Here is a 15766-nt window from a genome sequence, read left to right on the forward strand (position 1 = left end):
AGAAAGCAGAACATCCTAAGGAACTCTTTACACCAGTGCACTGTGGTGTGGGTATGGTACATTTTTAAAAGTTCCTCATGCTGCATTTTTGGTGCATGTTTAAAAATGCACCTGCCTATTGAAATGAATGGAAAACCCATCAAATACGCACCTGTGGTGTGTTTTTTGAGTCACATGTCCAAGCCTCACATGTGCTTGCTAGGAGTCAGGAATCCAGAAAATGCATCCAAAATGGAATAAAAAAGCAACAAAAATGCATGAAACCCACATTTCCATCTTTACTGCATTTTTTTCAGTGGAGTAGTGTGAAAGGGCCCTAACTGCTTGTGTAGACAGGAAGTGGCTGCAAAGAGACTGTAGATCAGGAGCACTACAATGGATAAAAACAAGTATTCCATTAATAGTGTAAAATAATGATTCTTTTTAAATAATTTGTAATCAATTTATGTGTTTTAGCAATGCCACTCGGTTTGCATCTATTGGAAAAAATGTTTTATTTTATTTTATGTTTTAATACATGCATTACTGCTTTCTTTTTTTCCACCTGCCTTTTCAGCTTTAATAATAAAGGACTGCTTCCAAAATGGAGTTTTGCACTGATATCTTTCAAGAGCAGACAGGGTTAATGATATAATGCATATAAACATTCTAGTTACAAGGCAATCTCTACACATTCTAGTTACAAAGTAATCTCTGGCTGTAGTAAGGATTATAACTGCACAAGATAGTCCTAGCAATAAGAAAATAAGGAGGGGTTTGTCAATAAAATTGTAGGAGATAAGGAAACACAAAGCAATACATTGGCACAGCTGGAGGAGACAGAGTATGGAGGAATCAGACAAAGACTAATGAATAAAGGACCAGCTACAGGTACAAGGACTGAAGAAATTAGAAAATTAGGAGTGTAGAGAGGGCAAAAAACAGAATGAAGAAACCCCATATAACTTAACGGAGAAATAGAGACAGGCTGGAGAGAAGAGCCAATAGGCATAGCAGGCATAATCACAGACGCAAGTACAGAAAGAGAAAAAGTAACTGCTAAAGAGAGAATTTAAAATCATTTCACAAAAGGGACCTATCTAGGGCTACAGACAAGAGAAACTGACCTAAAACAACATAAAACACAAGCATATAAATATGATAAAAGTATAAACTTAGCAGCAGAACATAAAACAAAACCATTGCATGAGTGAAGCACAATAAAAATAGGCAACAAGGAGAGAGAAAGGATTGATAAGCCGTATAAATAGATTTAAAAAATAAAATAAAATAAAAGGAAAAAACATTGTTTTTAGGGAACAAGAAAATGATTGGCTACATGAAATATGCATTTCAGCATAAGCAATGAGAAAAAAAGGATTGAAACTTAGGACCAACTAAGAATGTTTTTTTTTTTCATAAAGATTTCAAATCTTTCAAAAACATTACAAAAATATTTGAGTGGCTAGTTTGGAACTGAAAGAAAATCTGCAAGATCCCAAAGAATTGGTCTTCAAAGGCTCATTCAACCCAACTTCCAGACTTTCTCTATTGTTGCTGTGATAGTCATTTCTAGAACAGTAAAGAAGACGACGACTTCTCTTTTATCACCCAGAAATTAAAAAATAATATAAACAAAATATCTGCTAAGACAGATCTTTCACTTGGGCGTTATCTGGAATAAACTTGATTTGATTTGAATCAACAGATTTCTTTTAAAAACTTCCAAATTGGATTTGAAGCTTTTTTGAAAAAAAAGTGTTGTTTGAAGAACATCTTCACCTTACTGCCGAAAATCTTTGGTGCAGATAGACTGGGCTTTTTTGGAGTCTTCTGTATTGGACAACTCTTTACTCAACTTTCTCTCAAGTTTTTGTTTTTTGGTTCTTATTTTTGTGGAACACAAATGATGGATCTTAGTGCCTTCTCAGACTGCAAGAAGAGGTCAAAACCATTTTTGTCTCATTCAATTGAGGAAATACTGAAGCCTTGGTGTCAGCATACGTCTGAAGAAAATGGTAGCATGGAACACAGGAATCACTTTTGTCAAGATTTGCAAGATGTGACCGCAAACTCTTTGCCCTGTATATGGACTGTTGGTAAGTAAGTACGCACAAGTTTATGTAACCGAGGTAAATCATTGCATAGTTATTGACAAAGGTATAACTTTTACTCAGTGGGCAAATTAATTCCTTTATTCCAATGTCCATGAAATCAGAAGGACCAGTTTGCAACAAAACAGCCTCACTTATCAGCTGCATTCAATATGTTGCAAGTTTTCGTTTTCATCTTTAGTTCTGTTACTTTCTGTATGAGATTAAAATTGTCTTTTACCACCATTTACATAATTTCCTTTAAACATAAAGTATTGTCTTTTTTTTCTAGCCCTTAACAGAAAACATCAAAAATGTTTGAATTCGATATAAGACAGCTTCCGAACTGAACTGGCAATAGGGACTGTTATGTTTTTACATAGGAAGGTCTAATTGGCTTCATGCTAGGAATTTCTTAATACTTTGTGGTCATTTAATAAGAGACTGAAGTTCGTATTTTAGTACTAACCACACTTATTGCAGTCTAACTGTACAATTGCTTTACCAACTAATATGTAGTACAATGACCTACCTAACTAGACATAAAGGGGTTGATTTAGCAAAACTGGAGAGTGCAAAAACCTTGTGCAACTCTGCATAGAAATCAGCTTCCATTTTTTTTTTGTCAAAGCTTAACTGAACAAGCTGAAGTTAGAAATCAACCCCACACCAACTGATTGTTTAAGGTAATTAAGTAAAGTGGAAAATACCACTGGCCCCAATAGTTTATCTTATTGGTTTTACTATGCAATCTTAATATAATGCTGTCAATGTAGGTGATCTGTTTCTCAGCCAAACAGCTTCTACACCCAAGAGGATCTCTGCAGTTTTATTGGCTTGCAGTGTAATATTTAAAAAAGTTTTAAACAAAATGCCAACCCAGCTGCTAACAGGGCCTGGGCATAGAATCCATTATTGGTCCAGTTAACATCTAGTCTATATACATTGTCTACTATCTCAAGCACTGAGGGGGGTGTTTTCTTTTAGGACACCTGAAACATGTTTACTGTGTGGATTGCACCCCTGACCCTTACTGGAATAAAGTTGTATCTGGAACTTTTAGCAGTGATACGGAGCTTCAGTTTTCATTTTTTGATTGTATAGGTAGGCAACGGCACTGCACAGTTGTTGGTAAATCTAAACAAGATTGTACATTGGTTGTACAGTTCGATTGTAACATGTGTATCTAGCTTTACAGGTGCTCTCACTGCAATCTGCCCTGCAATTTGACCTATTCCTTAAAAATACAGCTTGATTTTATACAATGTACGTCAGGTAAAAGTTAAAGACAGGCAACCCAGTTATAGCAATTTTCATAATATTCAGGGGAAAACAGTATATTAATTTCATGCAAAATTTGAAATATTTGCACATTATTAGAACTCTTTGCTGGTATAAACGTATCCCCCTGTATGTTAGCTTTCATGAAAATTTGTCAATTTGCAAAGGCCTTTTTTTTTTTTTTTAACAAAACTAAATTTTATGGGCTTGTATACACTGCCTTTACATTGACACCTGAAGCGGTTCGCAGAGAGCAGTGTAAACTGCCTGTGGGTGAGATGCGATGTGGGAGCCCGCACTGGAATGGGGCTGATTGCCGCATCGCACAAGTGTGAACCTGGGATGAAAACTTTGTTAACGTTTTTTTAGGACATACCTCTTGGGTTCAAAATCCATGAGTAGTTAAAGACTATGTAAAGCCAAAGCTTTCTTTTAGCTTTGTATAGGATTTAAGTGTTATACTCACTGTCCGATTTTTTTTATTTTTTTGCTGTCCCCACTAGGGAGATTCCCCCTCTTTACTTGCCCTGGTAACCATTGTCTCCAGTACAGTGAAGGGAATTCCAAAATTTTAGAGTTGTCACAGGAACAGAAGGTGAGGACGATGACAACTCTTCCAAAAGGAACAACTGCTCTATCACCAATTGTCTGAGAGGGAATTTCCTCACTTTGGAGAGATTACCCCTTCCTCCCGCTGTGTCTGTGGGACGAAAAAAAAAGAAGAGAAAGCTTCACAGCAGCAAAAAAAAAACAAAAAAAAAACATAAGCTTAAAATGGAAGTAAACCCTTCCAAACAACTTTGACCTACAGGTAAGCCTAGATTAAGGCTTACCTGTAGGTCCAAGTAATATCTCCTAAACCTATATGGTTTAGGAGATATTTGCCCGAAAATGGGCACCGCTGTCTACGGCGCATGCGCCGTAGACAGCGGCGCGCATGCGCACTAAATGCGGCAAGTCCAAGAATGGATTTGCCAAATTTGTCGACTCCCGTGCGCATGCGCGGGAGTGACGTCATCGCGGCCTCGCCGTATGACAGCGGCGGAGCTGCGAGGCGCGACTCCCGTGCGCATGCGCGGGAGTGACGTCATCGCGGCTTCGCCGCTGTCATTGGTCGGAGCTGCGAGACGCCACCAGCAAGATGGACGCGGCGGACTACAGGGATCAGCGGCGACTTCGCTGGCTCCTGTGTCAGGTAAGTGACACATAATGAGCTACTATGCGATGCATAGTAGTCCATTATGCTTTACCTTTGCAGGGAAAAAAAGAGGAAGTAAACCCATCAGGGTTTACTTCCTCTTTAAAGATCCTTAAAGGTCCTTACAGATGAATTTGGGGTGAAATATATAGTTACATTGGTTCAGCTTGGACCAATGTAATTATGTACCATGTTTCCCCAAAAATAAGACTGGTTCTTATAATAATTTTGGCAACAAAAGACACAGTAGGGCTTATTTTTTGGGTAGGTCTTATTATGTAATGTGTATTTGCCCATTCCTGTGCCCCCTTGTCTTCTCTCCCCCTCTCTCTCCCTGTCTATCAGCTCAGGAGTCATTAGCATTTAGCATTATGCGTTAAAGTGGTTGTAAAATCCTATAATGCACTCTATTACAGTATTACATAATGTACAATGTGTTTGTTTCTGTAATATGATTGTGCCAAATAACTTTGTTACATGACCCGCCGGAGCTCTCTTCCCTGCTCTGAGCACTGCAGATGGAGGGGCCGAGATCCCCCGCTGACAGCCGGGAGAAGAGTAGGAGAGCAGCGGGTGGTCAGTTGAGTGCCAAGTGGCGCTGTAATGAAGGCATTTGACGAAATAATAGGGCTTATATTGCAGCCCTCCTGAAAAATCACAATAGTTCTTATTTTGGGGGAAACACCCAAACGCCCCGTGAAGCTGGAAATGACCTAGTAATATACACCGCTATTCCAGTGATCTCCTCTAGCTTGCAGGTCCCATACTGAGTGGCCGGTGTTCTGTCGAAAACTCCAAATCGACAAAATCTCCAAGCACGTCACTTCTGGTGAATCTCCAGCAGAAATAATTGGAGATTTCGGCAAGTTGGCTGTTTTCACAGAACACTGGCAGTGTATACACTACGGTACACATTATAATGAGTGGACATTGTTAGTCAACTTTATTTCCTCCTTACCCAGTGTTCTGTCAAAACAGCCAACTCATCATGAACCGTAGTGTATACACTGCCAGTGTTCTATTAAAACAGCCAACTCTTCTAAATCTTCAATTATTGCTGCTGGAGAGTCACCGGAAGTTCACACACAGTTCAAACACAGCATGGGTGCCATTCATAGAATGCTGTGCATTTTCTGAATTATTGCAAAATAGTCTCTGACTGGACAAGGTGAAGAGGTAGGACAGTGATGTCATACTCTCAATCCTTGTCCAATCAGAAAACACTTTGTATTTATTCAGAAAATGCAAAGCGTTCTCTAAATTGTGCCAGTGCTCAGTGGCTGACCTTCTGTGTTTAGAATGCATCAGGTGGGCTGCTCAGCACAAGACCCAGATGTAAGTATAGACCACTGTCTGCTACACTGATTTCCATCTATTAGAGGCATCGGACAGGTAAGGTATTTATATAGTTACATTCATTCAAACTGGACCAACGTAACTGTATATAAAATATCCATACCCAGATATCCCTCTTTAACCATTTGGCTGGCCAAAGACTACTTTTTGCAATTCGGCACTGCGTAACTTTAACTGACAATTGCGCGGTTGTGCAACGTGGCTCCGAAACAAAATGACGTCCTTTTTTTCACAAATAGAGCTTTCTTTTGGTGATATTTGATCACCTCTGTGTTTTAATTTTTTTTCTCTATAAACAAAAAAATTGCGTCAATTTTGAAAAAAACGCATTATTTTTTACTTTCTGCTATAATAAATATCCCCAAAAAATATATAGATTTTATTTTTTTCCTCAGTTTAGGCCGATACGTATTCTTCTACATATTTTTGGTAAAAATAAATCTCAATAAGCGTGTATTGATTGGTTTGCTCAAAAGTTATAGCGTTTACAAAATAGGGGATAGTATTTTTATTAATAATTATTTTTTATTAGTAATAGCGGCAATCAGAGATTGTTTTCCTGACTGCAACATTATGGTGGACAGATCGGACGCTTTTGGTGTAATTTTGGGACCATTCACATTTATACAGCGATCAGTGCAATTAAAAATACATTGATTACTGTGTAAATGTGACTGGTAATGAAGGGGTTAACCACTAGGTGGCGCTGTAGGGGTTAAGTGTGTCCTAGGGAGTGATTCTAACTGTGGGGGGGCCTGTGTGTGACACAACACTGATCACCGCTCCCGATTACAGGGAGCTATGATCAGTGACAGTGTCACTAGGCAGAATGGAGAAATGCTTGTTTACATTAGCATTTCCCCGCTCTCCCTCTCCGTGAGACGATCGTGGGTATTCCCACTGACATCGAGTCCACGGTACCCATGGTCACGCTCACGAAGCTCACGGCAGGCGCGTGCATGCCGGCAACCCACCTCTTACAGGGCAACGTACAGGTACCTAATTCTGCCTGTACATGTCCTTCAGCCGTAATATATCTGCGTGAGGCGGTCGGGAAGCGGTTAAACATAACACACATTTTCACCTATGATAACACATTTTAGCAATCTACTACCAGAGGTTCTTCTCTATTTTCTCCCTGGAATCATGTTTCTCTTCTCAAACCGCCAGACAATGCTCTCATCCTCTCCACTTCAAAAAAGAAAATGTCAGCCTTTTGGAATCATTGCAACAACATTTAGCTCCCGGAAGCCTCCAGATTGTATTGTGCAATGTCATTTGTCATACTAGTTGCCCTTTAACAAACTTTTATGCCGACTCCATTTAAAACTTCGGAGGGCAAACATCAGATTTTCATCTCCACTCGGCAAGTCACTTAAACTGGCGTTAAATTCCATCCGTAATGTAGTGTAGTCTTTATTACGTCTTATTAAATGATTCATTTGTCTGGCAATATCCTTATGAATTTTTTCAGGCAAAAAAAAACCTACAAAGCTGTACTTTACATAAGTGCATCCAGTTGCAAATATTAACATTAATGTATAATTCATTAAAGAGTCTGTATTACGGAAAGGGTAATGTTTCCAGGCATAGTACAGAATAATGGTGAGGATGAGAATGGAGAGTTAGTGTCCCTAAAAGTTTGTATTAAAGCCTAACTACAGCCAAAAAGTTTTGAATGGAATAGGGAAAGGTATAAAGATTTATCCAGTTTTTATTTCTTTCTGTGACCCCATTGAGGAGATTTTCCTTCATATCCTGTCCTTGTGCACCCAAATGGAAAATGGTGGGAGCAGCTGTCACCGACAAAACTCTGCCTCTGCTTTGCATTTGTTTTATTTTCTTTGCACGTGATTGGGTACTCTTTGCAAAGTGAAGCCTTACCTAATTTACTAAGCTCTGGAGCAGCTGCACTCACAGAAGAAAATTGCACTTTGCAAAGTGCACAGTCTATTTGCCTTTAGTAAATCAAGCCCATTGTGTTGTCAGCTAAAACAGGAAGTTAGGAGCATGCTGGATTTCTGGGAGATCAATAGTGTTTTCTCTACTTTTGTGCATTTATTTATTGGTTTATTACTTGACTTACATTTCAGGTAGATTTACTAAAGGAAAATAGACTATGCACTTTGCAAAGTGCAGTTGCTCTAGAGCTTGGTAAATAAGCAGAAGCTCTGCTGACTTCCATCATCCAAGCATGTGCAAGCAAAAATTCAGTTTTTTTAATTTTCCTTGCACGTCATTGGTTATTCTTTGCAAAGTGAAGGTTTACCTCATTTAAGTCCTGGAGCAACTGCACTTGCAAAGTCTATTTGCCTTTAGTAAATCAACCCCTTCATGTTAATCAGCTTCAATGTCAACAATGGGAGAGTGTTGGCCAGAATCAAGAGAAGTAACCTGTATCTGTCAGGTCTTATTCCCTACTATAGGCAGTAGAAAGTACATATACAACCTACACCTGATAAACAGACATCTTAGAGGTTTATTTATCAATGTTTTATTCCAAAATTCACACAACTTTTACCTAAGATTCGCCATTTTTTTTCAAATAAGATTCAGTTCGATAAATTGGTGAATCTTTGGTGAAAACAAGGTGAATTCTGGATAAAGACATTAATGAATAGAAGTTATAAGATACTGGACATGTAATTGTTAAGTCCATTTTGACACCAAAAATGCCTGAACGCATTGTCCCATTTTAGGCCGCATTTTAAGTGCGCTACCCCAACAGGATTCAAATGCAGATAACGGCATGGGTCTGAAGAATGAAAATTGCCCAAGGTCATGGTCAAGATGCTTGGAAAGTGATGTAAAGCCTCTGAAGTCAGACTTGGATAAATCAGGCAGTGATTCTGTATCAGACTCACATGAGGAAGGGGAGATCAGCGATACCGAAGGAAACAGCCCCCCCTGTAAGTATTACTACGCTTTCTTTAACTGCAAAAAATACAATAATATTAATTAAATAAAAATAGCATTTTTCAATTTTAGCATTTTCATATTTCATTTGTTATCATAATAAATGCTATAAATATAATAATAATATTTGTTATTATTATAATATAATTTTGCAATGTTTTCTAAAATCACTTTCAAGGCACACAAGTGTTTTAATTTCCGTTTTAATAAATTCAATTTTCCTGATACGTCACCTGTAACAGCTTCTTATACTATTTTGTGTTCACCGGCAAACAGTTTGGTACGGTTTTAATTAGAAACGGCTTAAACTGCAACATTGAGCTTCAGTTGTAGCTTTTTCTGCTTGTGTTACGCATTCCGTCAATACGTTTGAAAAGAACATTTAATTTTTTTGCGAGCCGGGTAAATATTACATCGACGCTTATGCAAGAAGTGGCGTTATTAAAATGTCATATTCGAAGTTTACGCTTACGATTTCCTGCTTGGAAAAATAATGTCTTCAAATTTTCTTTCAATTATTGGCTTCAGTGCACGAATTCCCACTGAGATTTTGCGTGATATGTCTCACGTTCATGCAATGCAACCTGTGTCAATGCAACTTTACAGTAGAGGATAGGACTCTGGATCGTTTATACAATATTCCATACAGCTACTACACAATATAATGTCATTTGGAAAGCTTGGAGTCAGAGATGGCAAATTTTGCTGATGTGAAGAGAGAAGAACTCAGGAGACTTCAGCTTTTAGAAGAAACGTAGAGAGATTTATTAAAAATACACTCTCATATAATTTCAGTAAGTGCTCTGGTGGTTTTCAACCTTTTTAAGTGGCGACACATAAAATTTAAGGTAGATGTAAACCTTAACTGAATGACATTTAGTTTGCTAAAGCACTGTGTATCATTAAGGCCTCATAAACAAGAACATTAGGAGGAGCAGGCAGGGTCTGGCATTAAATCCTAGCATTTTCCTGCAGCCCAGAGAGCTGCAGGTGGTGTATACAGCCACTTAAAAAGAAGATTGGCTGTTCATGCTTGTAAACTGATACTTACCCGCGTGTAGGTGGGTGTAAGTTTATCTCCAACCTATAGGTGTCACTGTGCCATTATCACAGATGGAGAGGAGTCTGATAAGGGATCCTATTATGGATTCCATCAGTGTCTCAAAGAAGATAGCTGTCTGATTGGACGCTGCAGTCTCTCAAGATCTCAGGGACCATCTTGATTAAGGGCCCTATAAATAGGACAGTGATGACGAACCTTGGCACCCCAGATGTTTTGGAACTACATTTCCCATGATGCTCATTGACTCTGCAGTGTAGATGAGCATCATGGGAAATGTAGTTCCAAAACATCTGGGGTGCCAAGGTTGGCCATCACTGAAATAGGGTCTCCTGCGTTATTTGGGCACGCCCATAGTGAGTGGTAGGTCAGGGTCAGATAGCCGCTGGCTATGAAAAGAGATTAGCGCAGGGAAGGGTTCCTGGCAAGAAGGGTCAGGATAGGGACTACGCCTGCAGCAAGGGGACTACCCAGTAAACAAAATAGGAATGTGGGCTCTCCATGACAGCATTTCATTGCCATCCTAATGCAGTTAATCCTCTCCAGTGGAAGCTATCCTCATACAGGCCAAAGCCTGATAACACTTACAGTATATTGCCTTATATCAATGCCTTCAAGAATTGTCAACACTTATTACCACAGACCTGTAAATAATAATACAAGACAATTCAAAATGATCAAACACAGTGTGTGATCGTCCCCTGACTGGGTACTTTGGGCCTAGGGCTCGCCTACAGAAGTTTTGCATTTGGGGAATATGTCATACGCACATGCACAGGTAAACTTTGATGAATAAAAAGCATTGATGTTTATAGAAGTACAAGCTTGTACAATCATTCGCCTCAGTGGGCAGCTGTCCATGCTACCTGAGGATTCCTGGCAATTGGAAAATGTCAAGATTCGTATGCCTGGCTCTGCCTGTGCCTCAAAATGTCCATATGCAAAAGGCCTGGAGAAGAGATCTCACCACACATGTTTTTCTTTCTTCTGCCCCCAAGGCAAAAAGTGCATGTAGCCCCTTGTTTCATTTTATTTGGTGTAGTATTACTGAAGCCAGTGTGGTGGACGATGCACCCCCCAGTATTGTCCTAACATTCTGCTCCGTGTAAGACGAATAATTAATTAGCACTGATTGACAGAGTTGGTCTACGGCAGTAATGGCAAACCTTGGTTACCCAGATGTCCCTGATACAATAAGAAGTCTGTTGTCTGATGTAAAGCTCACAGTCATCCACTCCCTTAAATCACCTCATTATAACAAATAATGATCTGCTTAGCTCAACAGCCACTCTAAGAGCCCTTGTATCCTGCCACTGATCCTCACTATTCTTAAGGATCTTAATTTTCATTATTGTACTTGTCAAGACATTTATAATTCTATGTGAATAATATTAAAATCTTCCCATTATATGTGTATCTCTGGAACATGATCTAATGAAACTGCCGTGTATATCCCAATTTAGCGCAATTCTATTTTTTTCTATTTAAAGCGGAGTTACGGCCACATTTATTTTTTCAGGTATCCGAGCATAATGCATTATTAACATAAAGAACGATATTATATGTTTGCTAGTGGATGTTGATAATATATTTATTTTATACTCACAACTTATTAAATCCTCTTCTGGCAGTTGCCATGATGATTGTGGGCATGTGAAGCCCAATCGCAATCTCTTCCTGGTTTACCGATGGAGAGGTGCATGCTGGTTATCGGTCTTGCGCATGCGCAATGTTTTTGGCAGCTGTAGCGCCAATTGTTTTGAAAGTTGCCATAACAATGGGCCCCGTTGTTATGGTAATCGCCTTAATTAGCGTTATTTCTTGACAGGAAATTGTTTGCTCACAGTACTGCCCACAGACTCCTGGGAAATGATGACTCACATTTCCCAGGAGCACAGACGAGGGAGGAAGTAACGAGGAGCTCCGCTGACCAGGAAGTGGCAGATTAGGAGCAATACATAGCAACAGGGCTCTTCTGGTAAGTATATAAAAAAAAAAATTCCCCCAAATGTTTCTTTATAGGATTAAAAGTCTGTGATTTACAAAAAAAAATAATTCAGGGTGGAACTCAGCTTTAAGAGTTTTCTTGTTTACCAGGCTATTCTTAACAGTGCTCCTGAAAAAATTCTGTTATACCCAGAGGTCAATAGCTGAAGCTGAAATCTTCACACAAATGAATAAGTCAGAGCAGCGACTCCTCTCCCTTCCAACCCTCTGCTCTATTCAGATGACTTCATTCTCTTTCAGAGGTGTGGCAGCTGCTACTAATTGTTAGTTCTGAAAGTGTTGTCTGGTCTCTTTGCTGTGCTTTGTGGTTTTACCTACAGGCTGCTACATCCATACTGTGTCCTATAGTGATGGGTTTCTGGTGGGTGAAAGAACAACTTGCTGTGAGTGATTAGGTGTCCGACACACCCAGAAAATTGTCAGATGCTTAACCCACCTGACGGTATTCCCGAGTCTGGCTCGGGGTGGAATTGTTAGGCCAAAAGCGGTAACCCGGAGCCAGACTCGGGACCGCATCGCTGGATCCAGGAGGACGCTTACTTACCTTCTCCCCTGGATCCAGCGATGTCCCCCCGTGTCTGGCTCGATTCATCACATCGCCGATCTCCGTTCCCTGCGAGCGTTGCGACGCACGGGGATGGAGATCGGCGCCAAATTCAAAAAGTGAAACACACAGTATACATACAGTATAATGTAATCTTACAGATTACATTGCTGTATGTAATTATTTCACATCCTCTTTGTCCCTAGTGGTCTGCCCAGTGTCCTGCATGTAGTTTTATAATATAAAAACTGTTCTTTATGCCTGGAAACTGGAGATTGTCCATAGCAACCAAAAATGATTTTAGACCAGCTAGAAAACAGCGATAATAAATTGGAATCACTCGCAGAATTGATCGATAGCAATTTGTGGGGAGATCCGTCATCAAACACTGAAAAGTAATGACAGTGACAATTCTGCAACTGAGCAAATTTCAGTGTTTTTGTTTTGATTACATTATTGAATATTTTTTATTATTGTTATATTATTATTTGGTACAATTATTTATAATTATTTATTATATTATAATTTATGATTTCCTTTTTCAAACGTTATCATACCCGGGATGTCTACTAGACTCTGGTTTGGACAGATTTAAGTGAGTTATTGCTAAGAATTGCAGGACTACAATATAAAACGCCAAATTTTCATGCAAAATAATGGTACCACTTTCAGCACCTAAAATCCAAAATAATCGTACCGCCAGGGAGGTTAAGAGATGATCCAAAGCACAGTTCTGGGGTAGATAAATGTTACAGTTTTGGTATGTAGCAACAGAGTTGCTCTAAAGCGACCTTGTCAAGTTTTAACAAAGAATGAGAATAAGGTTTCCTGCAAAAGAGCACATATACTGCTAAAAATTAAATTGGCCTATTTGATGCCTCAGGCGCACTGCAGGGGTGAGAGAAGTTGGTCTATTTGATGCCTCAGTCGCGCTGTGGCGGTGAGAGCAGTTGGCCTATTTGATGCCTCAGGTGCTCTGCGGCGGTGAGAGCAGTTGGCCTATTCGAAGCTTCAGGTGCGCTGCGGGGGTGTGAGCAGTTGGTCTATTTGATGCCTCAGGCACGCTGCGGTGGTGAGAGCAGTTGGTCTATTTGATGCCTTAGGCGCGCTGCGGCGGTGAGAGCAGTTGGTCTATTTGATGCCTCAGGCACGCTGCGGCAGTGAGAGCAGTTGGTCTATTTGATGCCTCAGGCGCGTTGCGGCAGTGAGAGCAGTTGGTCTGTTTGATACCTTAGGCGCGTTGCGGTGGTTAGAGCAGTTGGTCTATTTGATGGCTCAGGCACGCTGCGGCGGTGAGAGCAGTTGGTCTATTTGATGCCTCAGGTGCGCTCTGGCGGTGAGAGCAGTTGGTCTATTTGATGCCTTTTACATGACAATTTTACGTTCAGATTGCGCGGAAAGACTCACATCACCTGAAATGGCAAGATAATGTACAGAGCAATGTGTGTATAGTATGTGTGAACATAGTTCTGAAAATACATTTTCCCGTACATTATCTTCCCAGTTCATCATGTTGATTGCTTTGAATCTCGTATGTATTTTTGCTTAACTGTCCATGTATTTCCTTGGATTAATGTGTGAGACGGTCGGGAGCTGTGACAGGGGATGTTAGTGTTATGCGCACTGCTGCCATAACAGTTGGAGAATTTGATGGAATGATTTCCACGTGTTACGCAGGCGCAGTGTGGGGCAAGAGGAGTTGTGTAGTTGATGGCTTTTATGTCGCAATGCGACGTGCAGAAGAAAGCCCTTCTCGTGCCCATGCTTGCGCATGTGCAATACAAGCAGTTGGAGTTTTTGATAGGTTGGAGTTTATGAAAGAACACTAGCATTGGACCAGTGTGACGTTCATCATAGGAGACGGTTCAGGAGGTAGGTCATTGCATGTCACTCAGTCGTGCTGTCAAAATAACCAATTCATCAAGATCTCCAATTACGTCCCTTCCAGTTACAGTAAACCATCAGTAATTGGAGATTTCGAAGACTTGCTGTAACTGTACACAGTATTATGAGTGGATACTGTTAGTCCTCTACGATACTAACCAACAAAATGGCCGCCTCCGCAGCGACAACTTTTTCCTCGTTACCCACTGTTGTGTCAAAATGGCAGATCATTGATGGTTTACAGTAACTGGAAGTGACGTGATTGGAGATCTTGATGAATTGGCTATTTTGACAGAACACCAGGTAAGAGATAGATGACCTACCCCCTTACCTTCAGACTGGTAGCCCGCCCAGCATGCACCCGTCCCGGATCGGCCGAAAGCGTCCCCAGGGCAGGCGGCCAATAGACCCAAGTTCCCTGCCAACCCCAGGCCTTGGGACACAGGGCTAATAACTGTGTCACTGTTACTGAGACCTGGACTTTTGGGAGGCCCACTTGGGACTAAAGCCCCGGTCAGCCCCCTCTCCCCATGCCACTGCTTTTGGGCCACAGTTTTACAGCTTTTTGCCCACCCACCTGATCAAGAGCATTCAAACACTCAGGGCTGTACACATGCCCCAACAAGAATTTAATGATTGTTGCTTTCAGTCAGTGGTGCCGTCAACAAATGCGACCCATTAAATTGTAAATAGCGACGACACAACCGCCCTGGAACTGTATAAATTGCACCCGGTTGTGGCATCATTGTGCGACATTTTGAGGTTTGAAACAAGTTGTTAGGAGGCAACATATCACCTCCTGACTGCCTGTCAAATGCCCTCTGAAAAGCAATTAATTGTGGATCACTTTTTAGAGGAGCAGCTATGTTAGTCACATGTATGAACAAGCTCTAAGCCCTTGTACACACGGTCGGAGATTCCGACAACCAAATCCGTCGGAGTAATTCCGACGGATTAATTCCAGAAGAGGTCCAGAAGTGATGTTGCATACACACGGTCGGACTAAGTTGTCGGAAAATCCGATTGTACGTAACGTGATGACGTTATTTCGTTAGGACGGGACTACGTTCAGGCTAGTAGCCAATAGCTTTGGTCTAGGAATTTGATCTGAGCATGCATGGCACTTTGTCCCTCAGAGTAGGCTACACATGATCGGAGTATGTCCGATAGGAGCATTTTGTTGGAAAATTTTACCGGCAGAGTTGGAAAACTTGGTCCGTCGGATATTCAGACGGAAACAGTCCGATGCAGACCACACACAGTCGGAATATCCGACAAATTGGTCCGATAGGACACATTCCGTCGGAATATCCGACCCTGTGTACAAGGGCTTAGACTTTTCATCATTCAACAATTCGGCAAGTGTTGGGTGGTTGTGTTGACAGGAGATGCAACCATGGCAATTGGTGGAGGACACAGCCACCTGACCCTTCCGGATATGTTGAATA

The 15766-nt window shown here is 40.7% G+C and overlaps 1 protein-coding gene across 1 annotated transcript in view; it reads left to right on the forward strand.

Moving 5' to 3' along the window:
- Positions 1–770: 770 nt before the first annotated feature.
- ISX (intestine specific homeobox) overlaps positions 771–15766 on the forward strand; it is a 43539-nt gene continuing 28543 nt past the window's right edge. Inside the window, exons 1-2 of the mRNA XM_077469174.1 lie at positions 771–2078; positions 8607–8816. Of these exons, the coding sequence (XP_077325300.1) occupies positions 1886–2078; positions 8607–8816 (403 nt within the window). The 5' untranslated portion in view covers positions 771–1885. The remainder of the gene's footprint in view (positions 2079–8606; positions 8817–15766) is intronic.

The sequence above is a fragment of the Lithobates pipiens genome, unplaced genomic scaffold (genome assembly GCF_037356315.1).
Source record: "Lithobates pipiens isolate NorthernLeopardFrog02 unplaced genomic scaffold, aLitPip1_a1.2 Scaffold_8, whole genome shotgun sequence".
NCBI classification, from domain to species: domain Eukaryota; kingdom Metazoa; phylum Chordata; class Amphibia; order Anura; family Ranidae; genus Lithobates; species Lithobates pipiens.